The sequence below is a fragment of the Ciconia boyciana genome, chromosome 3 (assembly GCF_034638445.1).
Source record: "Ciconia boyciana chromosome 3, ASM3463844v1, whole genome shotgun sequence".
NCBI classification, from domain to species: domain Eukaryota; kingdom Metazoa; phylum Chordata; class Aves; order Ciconiiformes; family Ciconiidae; genus Ciconia; species Ciconia boyciana.
In genome coordinates, this window is record NC_132936.1 from 14678805 (window position 1) to 14689758 (window position 10954).

The following is a 10954-nucleotide window of genomic DNA, read 5'->3' on the forward strand; positions in this document are numbered from 1 at the left end:
ATTCTAGTTCTTGAAATTAAATTTCATCTGTCAAGGACTCAGAAGTATAACTCTCAGCGATCCAGTCCATGAAGCACTCACAGGTCTTGACAGAGCTGATTTTCACCCTGCATCCATTAGGTAAGATTTCTAAAAGCAGTCAGTGTTAGCCCAACTGTGGCCCAAATAACTTTCACCAAAGTTCACCAATGAGTTCAGTGGGGAAAGAGTCAAGTCAATAATAAGTACTTTTCAAAGTCCCACCCTTTAGCTTTTGAAATAAACATATCAGTTTAATGAAAGGTAAGATGAGAAAAGTCAAGAAATATCAATGCCAGCCGCCCCTTTACTTAGGAACAACTATACAATAGTTGAGCATGTCTGAACAACAGAACACAGCTAATTTCAGTGTTATGCTTCCAAAATATTACAGTGAGGGGAAAAACATTCAAATTATGAAAAAACCTTTGTGGCACTATCCATTAAAATATGCCAAAGAGAAAGATGGATGGATACTTCACTGGAGCATTCTTTTATTTATAAATATACAAGTCAGTAGCAGCATAGTTCATTCTAAAAGGGTACTTCATTATTGCAAAGTGTAGTGCTCCTTGATATTTTTCCTCCAGTAAGTAGCAATATGTCAAACCCCACATATTTAACTCACTTCTCTTGATGTCAGAAGACCATGGCATACCCTAAAGAACAAATATTTAAATAGTGTTAAAATCCTGTCAGTGAAGTCTTGGGTATCCATCTGTTGCACAGATAATATACATACTGAAATGACTGCCATTTATTACCAATGCTAACAAAATAGTCAAGACTTCTTGTGTGTGCGTATGCATAATATATACACACACGGTATGCATATGTAGATTATATACAAGCATATCTATTAGTTATATATCAATATGCATATAAATTTCTGCTTAAATATTTACAAACAATTAGTATATTTTTCAGACTCAGTTTTTATATTGCTTTCAGCTGACTGAAAGGGCATATGGAAACAATAGGAACATATGGAAAAAGAGATCTGTTTTAAGACCAGATTGTGATATGTTTACTCATGTTGAATAACATACAAGGAATATTCCTTCTGTGGCATAAAGTACTCTGCTGTGAAGAAGTGTCACAATGCAGCACTTTGTATTTACTCACACTGTTAGATATTTACCGTTTATTTACCTGCAGCAGTGATAGTGTCATGTCAGAACTAAATCTGGGGTTCAATTGTTTCATTTATTTGCAAATTCTACCCCGTGATAATTTTCTTGAATCAGGGTTACTCTTTTATTTACACAAACTGGGAACAAGCTCTTACCTCTACTGTATAGGAATTACCAAGAAAGATTATTGAGGTCTCCCATTTATAAGCGTTATGCTGCTTAGTTTATGAGCTTAAAAATATGACTTTTCAAAATAGATTGCCAATGCCACTCTGTATTCAAATAGTGTTTAAACTGTGAAAAATTATTTGCTACTTAAGGCTGATGAGACACCACATATTTTACTCACCCTATTTTGCCTAGGCAGTAGCATGGATCTCCAAAGTGTGAATGGTTTTATGTATGAGGGGTGCACGGTTACTCACCCTCATGCACCTTGGAGAAGAGAAAGAAAGAATAGAATTTCAAGCTTAGCTCTGAACATCTTCTTTGAACAGCCTAAAGTTTAACTGCAAACTCTCCCACCCTTTTCTGTTGTACCCACATTGGTTCCAAATTCCACCTGAGTTCCTGTCAAAATAGCTGGAGATGTTGGCTCTACAGCACTTCAGAGGCTCAAGCCCATAAACTGAACTCCAGTTTTCTATTTGTGCCCAACACATATACCCACACAGCCACACAAGAAAAAGTCAAAGGGATGTTTGAAAAGCATTAACCCACTTTACCTAGGAAAATGCCAATTTGCATAGATGATTACTATATGTACAAGTAAGAATATGCAATTAAGGCCCTTCTGGTAGACCACACACGAGCCTTCCATTGAATTCTATAGGAGGTTGATGCTGAGGTCTTGATCCTGGCTGGTCCTACTTCTTGATTTTAGCCCAAAGTAAACGCCACATGAAGGGGATAGATCTTTTATTTTAAAGGTCCTGATCCTGCAAACACTTGAAGAGGCAAGCAGTTTTACATACATGAATCATCTGCAGAATCAGAAATGCCCCAAAGCCCCAAAATAAAAATATGAAAAAAAAAAAAGAGAAAAAGAGTCACCATATAAAAGCATAATCTCAATCTGAATGGCCTCTGCTAATGGAAGTTCTATGATTCCTCTAGACACATCCACCTGAATAAATTTGTGGTTGATGCAAAAATATTTAAAATTAAGAAATGAAAGTGCATATTACTAGCTTCTCAACTATAAATCCTATTTGACAAATTCTAGTTTATTTCTCAAAGGTAAATATGGTTAAAGTAACTTAATTTCAATTACATGGTGGCATTTCAATATACAAAAAAATAGAACTTCACAAGGAATTTGTATTATTTACACAAGATAACACTATTTTGCAAAAGAGATAATGCAGAGTGCCACAACCACTTTAAAAAAAAAAAATACAGCACTGGTAGTTTATATCTGTATAGATTATATCTATATAATCTGGAGTAAATCTCTGATACGCCCAGTAACAGAAGATTCTTAGTTCATTGCCTTTTCCCAACCTAACATCTACACTACCCTCTTTTTGATTTACAAGCAGTTCAGTAAAGTATCTGATCCCAGCAGTCATTAATTTTCTTTACAATAAAACTGTAAAAAAAATCTGACAGATTAAACTAACATTGTGTCAGAAGACCCATGAACATGGGGCAGTTTTACATGTCAAATTTCAACTCAAAGTACAGAGAAGTATTTCATAATAATAAAGTAAGCAAATAAATTCCAGACTTGCCATGGAAACACTGACACTCATGAACTAACAGCAGCACTTGATCACACTCTAGTCATATATTATTATCCTTTAGACCCTAATTCTGCAGTGAAACTGCCCTCAGCACGGTAGCCCAATCATACCTCCTTACATATTTCTGGATTAATTCTTTGGGACCAGGACTTTCATCTTTCTCCTGGGTTATAAAGCAGAAAACACGCTGTTTGCACAGCATAAGCAGCAACACATACAACTTTTTAGTCACAGCCAGGTATAATTATGGACAGAACACTGTTAGCTACTCTAGCAGAAATCTTTCACAGAAAATAACTAAATCTTAAAACTAGCAGTAGCTATCTCAGCCCACTACTTCCTCTGTAGCTGCAGACAGAGGGTTGGGAACCAGGAGGGCTGGGGTACCTGATCCCACAAGATGCTGCGTCTCAAGTGAGATCCAGCATTCTCTCAACTCCAGCCAATGTTGGAGTTACAGATGTTCAACACATTGCATAAACAGGTCTATAAACTCTGACAGATTTTTGCACATCACTTACCTGAATATGAAAGACACTAAAATGAAATGAGGCAGGATAATTAAGACTGTGCACACTCTAGCACAGACCGAAGGCCATTTCTTGTCACACCCTGAAGGCCGTATCTTGTTATGCCCTGTTTTCAATCTGAAATCCACATATGAATCAATACCATATTGCCCTAAAAAATACACTATGAGGGTTTGGGTTTTTTTTTCATTTTATACAACCAAAATGACTTGAGAGGGGAAAAAAAATCCTAACAAATGAAAACAATGAAAAGATGGAGATGGAGACAAAATTTGACAGTCACAAAACCTATTTTGCTACCCATCCTTACAGTCCTCTACCTATACGCACAGCCAATAACCAGTAAACATTTTGGTCATGGCAGTAAAACATTTCACAAAGGCTTTCTATGTTTCAAGAGGACATGAATTGAATTTTTAATAAAATGTTAGCCTCAAAGCAATTCAAAAGATTGCATTTTGAAAAGACAAAGAAAATTGTATCCAAGCAAAAGAGATTCTATAAAACTGCTACCCAAATAGCTAACAGAAAGCTTGAAACGTGACACAAAAGAAAGATGTGCAAAGTATCCTAACATTGCAGTCATATTACAAATCAGTACTTCAAGAGCAATGAATGAGATATAAATATTTACCCTAGGTAGCTAGACTGAAGAATGTAAACAGATTCCACAGATATAATATAATTTGCCAATATCTTTACTGCTGGAAATGGAAATGTTAACTCAGGCAGGTCACTGATCCTGAAAGATGAGTATAATCAATTACATTTTTTACCTGTCAGTCATTGCCTTTCTCGCAGCTGACTGCTCCCCTGCCTTCCATTTCTTGTTTCAAGGCACTGAACAACTTTTTATATCCACTTTTCACTCGGTCTTTTTCACCGTTTCCCTACTGCCATGTCAGATTAACACTGCTTGTTTCAGAACTAGCCTGTTTTCTTCACTTATTTTCACATTATTGCCTGTTTCCACTGTCTCCCATCTCAGAAAGGTGGCCCTTCTGGTCTCTGAAATGACATCTTAAATCTCACTTCTTCTCAAGGTCCACAAATTTTAATCACCTCCTAAACAATAAAACCTGATCCAAAGCTCACTGAAGTCAGTGAGAGCCTTTCGATTAACTGCAGCGGACTATGAATCAGGACCAGATTGCTGTCAGTAACTCTGGACTGAAATCTAGCAAAAGAAAAAACCAAAAGTACCTGTATGGGTATCTTTGTTGTTAGTAACAGACTGGTACTTGAACATAGTCATGGCAATACTAAATCCTAGGTTAATATAATCTGTGAATATTTCCAACACAATTTCTTCAGACCTTATGCAAAGGACTAAGGCCTTAATTTTGTTGTTACCTTTATCTGTACGAATTTGGAGCAATGCCAAAGACTTCCAGCAGAGCTTGAATAAATAAGCATAGGCTAGCTCCTATCACTTCCTTTATGTACTACAAAATACCATTATACATCTAGCTAGGTAAAACAAGGAAAATTGTCATGTTTATGAACCAAGTTAGTAAATCATTACAAAAAAAACCAGAGTTAAAATGGCTGTTTAGATAGAGTGATGGAGTATTTGGAAAGCACAGTGGAAAGTTCAAAGCCAGTATGTTTTAAATTCTCACTAGTGAGGACGTGCAATGCTGTTCTTGCAAGGATCCTCTCTCTAATCTTATATTATGCATCTAAGAGCAATTTGAAGAAAAAGCATTCCAGAAATCAAAAATAACAATGTGACTCTATTTCATTCTTCCTGTCTTCATAAACATTCTGTTATTTATTCCCTCCTCATGTAATTTGCGCTGCCTCTTCCAACCTCAGTTCTCTAACGCGTAATTTTTATGCGGGAAATTAAAATAAATTACTTTTGCCTACCCTTCCTTCTCCTACCACTTAAGTTTTAATTTTTTGTAAGTGCCTTGGGTGTAAAGCCAGTGCCTTTCTGCAGTCCCTCAGTGCTCCCACCAAGTGATATAGGGAAATCAGTTCCAAGAGACAACTGGGGAGATCTAATGCAGTATGATAATTAAGATACACAAATACTAGAGGACTCTGTTCACGTTATGGAAAAAGCTATCATTATCAGACAGCAACTACTCCCAATAAAAAGCTAAAATATTACACATTTCTTAAAAGGTATGTTGTGATTTGAGGCTATTTCAGCAGTAATTTGACAGTAATGACAATTCACATTTTTCACATCTTTACCCTATACTGTACTAACCAAGGTACTTTAGGAGAGGGGATAAAAGTAACACTGCCTATTACCATATAACTTTGCCAAGAGTATCAGCAAACACAAAGCCAGTTAGATGACCTTCACTGAAGGGGTGCAGTTTTGGGGGGGTTTTTTTGTGTGTTTTTTTTTTTTTTAAGATACTTATGCTGACACTTATTATAATGAAGTACACTCCACCCTCACAGCTTCAGCTATGGGAGGCAAACGCTTTGTAGAAATGAAATTACTGTTGCAACAAGGTTGCTTATGACATTGTTTAATACAAAAAGGAGCCAGGACACAGTACATTGATAGGGGGTGGAGTGTATTGTATATACAGAAGAGGGGTATTACTTCTGTTCTGCCATCTGACATCAATGTGGGAAGAGGGGATGAAAACAAATGCATTTTCTTTCCAGTACTGAAACATGCAAAGACAAAATGCTTATTACAAGTTGTATGCAGCTCAGAATAATAATAAAAAATAGACAGCTCTAGAAATGCCCCAGTATACTTAATTTGTTTAGATCTTTTTTAATATGTAGTTAATACTCTGATCTTTCACTTCAAAACTTAGAATTAAGCAATGAGTGAATAGGATCTGAAATACAGACAATGCATTGCTCACATCACATTAAAAGGCATCTTTTAAATGCAGCTGTGGATTTCTAAACTTAGACTGAACAGGACTTTTAGTTGCTTGGAATTTGAAATGCAAGATGAACTTGGCCACATTACATATTTTTTCTTTAAGTGGAATTGTAAATATAGAATAAATTGCTGTTTCAAAGAAGCAACATGCAGAATTCAAACCTATTTGTTTCTTACAGGATTCTGTTGACCTGTGCATGAAGAGGTACTGAAGCAGTGGTGCAGTGAGAATCACTACAGCGATACAAATCCACAGCTCAAGCATGAGATCCTAGAAGCTGGATCTCTGAGGAGCAACACTGAGTGTACGGTTCTCCAAAATACACCACTTCCTTTAACCAATTAATTACTTTCAGGAAAACAGCTGCTCACCAACTTTTTTCCAAAAGAAAAAAAAAGGCAGGGAGGGTGGGAGGAGGGAAGAGGTGGAAAGAGCTTGTGCATTATGATGACATTTAGCAGAGAGCTGCAAACATAAAGGAAAGTAGACAAATATTTTAAACGTGATAGATTTCAACCAGAAATGTGAAAGCATTTTCCCCTGTTAATATCTTGCCAGAGTTGGCTGGGACAAAATTTGGGTTGCAGCTATAGGCTGAAGCAACACTGTTGAGAAACAAAACAAACAGGCATTTACCCTCCCCCCTAACCCCCCTTCCCCTCCCAGTTAGCAAACTATGACTGATGCTTTTGGTTGGCTGCAAGGCAAATATTAGCTAGAAACTCATTTAGCTAGATCCACATCCATGGCCCCAGATGTTTAAAACTTATCATGGATTAAAGCCATGAAATAAAAATTAAAAAAATTTCAATTTGAAATTTTATTGGCGTGTTGCTAGAATGGTCAACATCGATCGACAGGAGAGACTTTGTCCGCATACTCTGAGAACAGCCTTCCTGCACCTCCCCCCTCTTTTCTTCCTCTCTCGCTCTTTCAGCATTAATGCTAGTAAAAGCCAAACAAAATACTGGCTATGGGTGTAAAGAATGCTGGTTTTTTGGAATGTTGCCATGGATCCTGCTTCCAGTCGTGTCCCACGGAAAGAGGGTGCAGCCTCCTGTCTCTGTGGCAGGCTGATCTCCCCGGGCAGGGCAGAAGGAAGACAGCCATGTACCCCTGCTACTCCCTATTCTTTCCCATCCACTATAGCCAGGTCTTTGATCACCCTCAGTTTGCCACTGGCATCGATCCTGCGCTTCTCCCGTATTAGATCCTCCAGGCTGTGGAACCTCACCGTGTGCACCTTGTTCTCCGCCAAGTGGATCTTGAGATAGTACTGCTGCTGGTGCTGGGTGCCGGCAGCAGCCTGCAGCTCCCCCCCGGCTTTGAACTCCCTTTTCCCGAAGCGGCACCAGGCGGCGAAGCTCTCGGAGTTAGTCCAGCAGATCTCGTCGCTTTTTAAGCCCAGGTGCCCGCAGGCGTTTTGCACCACCAGCTCAGCCACCAGCGGGCGAAAGCGGTACCAGCTATTCACCACCCGGCCCACGTTGCCCGCGGCCGCCTCGTACAAGCTGTCCTGCCGGATCTGGCCCTGGTGCAGGTGGATGATCTGCCCGCTGCCCACGTACACTGCCCAGTGCGGCGGCGGGTGCTCCGACGGCCCCAGGTAGAGCAGCTCCAGCAGGTCCCCCGGCTTGCAGAGGGCAGGCAGGGCTGACACCGAGTAGACGCTGAGGTCCCCAGCCTGGGGGCCGCTGCTGACCTTGGAGAAGATGCATTCCTGGCCGCGGAAAGCGGAGAACTGGGTCTCGTTCAGCACCAGCTGGTGGTGGAGGTGGTGGGTGGGCGTCTCCTGGCCAGGGCTGCCGGAGCCCTTCACGCTGTACTTGTCTGGCTGGCCTCGCTCGTCCAGGTCCTCCTCCTCATCCGAAAAGAAGTAAGCCACCCCGACGCGCAGCTCGTCTTTCTCGATCCCCGAGGGGTCCCCGGTCGGCAGCTCGCTGTAATTCAGGTGGGTGATGCGATCCAGTTGATTTCCCATCAATGACAGGGCGAGGCGAGGGCAGGAATCGCCGGATCTGAAGGAAGGGTGGGGTGGGCAGGGACAGAGAGAACAAGAGAAGGGAAGGAGAGTGCAAACGGAGGGAAGGAAAGAAAGAAAGAACAAAATCAAGGCACATACAAAAGATTTCAGCGATTCCGCCCTAAACCTCCATCCCTCCCCCACTCCTTCCCTCCCCTCCGTGCAAGGGAGAAACTCCCAGCGCGGATCCTTCCCCCTGCCCTCGGGGTGCAGGACAGGGCAGAGCAGAGCCCCGTCTCCCCGGCGCTCGCCGGGCCGCGCCGTGCGGGGCTGCCCGAGCCCCGCGGTCCCGGAGCGCCCGGCTCCCACCGCCGCGGGAGAAGGCGGCTCCCCGCCGCCTGCCAGCTCTGCGCGGGGGCACGGAGTTGCCCCGGGAGCCTCCGCTCCCCCCTCTGCAAGGGGAGAAGGCTCTCGGGGCGCGGGGAGGGGCTGGCCCGGAAGGTCCCGAGCCCTTCCCTCCGCCTGCGCGCAGCCGAGCCGAACCGCGCCGGGCAGCGCTGCATGCGGGAAGGCGGCCGGAGGAGCGCACGGCCTCGGAGATGGCACCCCTGCCTGCCCGATCGCCGCAGCCCGGCCGGGACCCCGCAAGGAACAGGCAAAGAGCAGGCGACCAGCACCCCCCCACCCACGGGGCCCCTCTCGCCCCCCTCCGTACCCGTGGTCGCCCAGCGCCAGAAACCCCCCCCCAAACTCCTTTAAAGTCGTCCTGTCCCCATGAGCGCTGCAGAGGAGGTGAGCTCCGTCCTCCCCGCTGCGCGCCTGGCTCCTCCGCCCGCGCCGCCCCGCTCCGCTGTGGGCTGCCCGGCCCCTCCGGCGAGCCTAAGTACCGGCGGCGCCGCTCCCGAGCCCGCCCCGGCCCCGCTCATTGGCCGCGCCGCGCTGCGCCCGGCGGCGGCGGCGGCAGCGGGGGCTCCGCGATCCGCGGCGTCACTGCCCGGCCGGGCCCCGCCGCGCCTCGCCGCCGCCGCGCAGGGCCCCGCCGACCCCGGGCGCCCCCCGGCCGGCCCCGGGGCTGTGGCACGCCGGCGGCTCGGTGTGCGGAGGAGGGGCTTCCCAGGAGGAAGGGGGGTTAGAGAGCGTGCCCACCGCGGCGTGCCGCTGCCGAGGGACGGCTGCACCGAAAAGAAAGAAAAAGGAAAAAAAACCCAAGTCATGTCCGTCAAAAGCACCCGCCCAGGCTTCCGCTGGGTTGCGCGTGTCCAAGAGTTGCTCCGTGCCTCGAGGCTGGAGGTGGGATGCCCCTCACCTAACTTCAGTAGCCTCCGGTTGTACCTGTGCAGTCTAAACTGATCCTCTGGGTTTCCCCATAGTCAGGAGAGACAGGCATTTCCCGAGGGCTGTTCCTCTCGCCTGGTGCACGACCTATTTTAGGAAGGGATGAAGTGCCCTAAGGAGGTGCCTGTCTCTTGCCATCGCCTAGATGGGACATTGAAATGTTAGATGGTTGGCGGTAGGTGAGATGACTCCTTGTGTTTGTCTTTCCACATCTGCTGAAGCAGCGGTCGTGGGCTGTCCTCAGATGTGACTGGAAGACATGCTATGACTTGTCTCAAGTAAAAAATGAGACTGCCTGAGAGTAGCAGTCCATTCCTTCCTAAAACGTATGAAATCTAAAATCTGTCATCTATAGTAGTTAGTACCAATACACACTTTTACACCTAATTTTGCACATTATGGAAATGAAACTCAGAAATGATTAATTCATTTGACCACCATTTCCCTGTGAGGCAGTGTCAATGATGGGATTGTAACCTAGTTCTTCTGAGATCCTAGTCTTGTGCTCTAATCATGCGAACTTCTGAGAAGTGAGAACTTAAATATTTTAAGACACTTCATGAAAAAATCTAATGACATTCTTTCGTTCACATGTGAATCATATTAAAGTACCATTTTTATCTAGAAGTAAATTTACTGCTTCACAGTGGAAATAGTTTTGTCATCTAGACATAAGTATTTCTGCTTTCAGTGTTCGTGGATAACATCTTTCTTCAGTGCTGGCCTTTTTCCAGTCTTCAGGTTTAATTAACTGAGAACAATAATGCCATCACTCTATTCTCATGATAGAGACACATACATCCTTAAATAAATATAGTGAATTTCAGTTTCTCGGGGTACAAGTTATATACCCATGTTGTTCATATGGGTCAGATACTGTGTATCTTAGAGAGATGTGTTTACTTTGAATGACCCTTTTCTTTTTCCATTCAAATATTTATATGGCTGTCTTTCTAGAACAACATTTTTTTGTTCTCATTATTTTTTTAACATATGCAAAGGCATCACATCATAAATGGAAGAGAAAAAAGGGTGCATTTAGTGATACGACACTGAAAGACTGACATCAGTTATTTTTCACTGTGGTAATTATACTAATCTGTTGATGGCTGCAGACGTCCCATGTCTCATAAACCCAGGGGCTACAGCCTGAGATTCACAGGAATTAAGCTGATTTACAGCAGTTAAGGATGTAGCATTCAGGGTCTGTAGAACTAGAAAGTGAATTTGAAAAAAAAATTATATATAAAAAGGATTCTATTCTAATATATGCATTTAAAAGTTTCACAGGACTAAGCATAACAGATGGATGTTATTAATCTCTGGAATTGTGTAAATGCTTTTCTAATGATTGTCAGAAATT

The 10954-nt window shown here is 43.4% G+C and overlaps 1 protein-coding gene across 3 annotated transcripts; it reads right to left on the bottom strand.

Moving 5' to 3' along the window:
- Positions 1 to 537: 537 nt before the first annotated feature.
- On the bottom strand, positions 538 to 9097 carry LRATD1 (LRAT domain containing 1). 3 transcript variants are annotated; one of them, XR_012041954.1, is made up of 4 exons: positions 8972 to 9097; positions 7528 to 8311; positions 1501 to 1586; positions 538 to 677 (listed from the first exon to the last, which is right to left on the bottom strand). XR_012041954.1 is itself a non-coding variant. In XM_072858562.1 (3 exons), exons 2-3 carry the CDS (start codon positions 8272 to 8274, stop codon positions 5919 to 5921), a joined length of 891 nt encoding a protein of 296 aa, XP_072714663.1. In that variant the 5' UTR covers positions 8275 to 8311; positions 8972 to 9097; the 3' UTR covers positions 1593 to 5918. The 3 variants fall into 3 exon arrangements, 2 of the variants coding, with proteins under 2 accessions (XP_072714663.1, XP_072714664.1); XM_072858562.1 differs by lacking the exons at positions 538 to 677; positions 1501 to 1586 and adding an exon at positions 1593 to 6062; XM_072858563.1 differs by lacking the exons at positions 538 to 677; positions 1501 to 1586 and having other exon boundaries at positions 5919 to 8311.
- Between the last annotated feature and the right edge of the window lie 1857 nt (positions 9098 to 10954).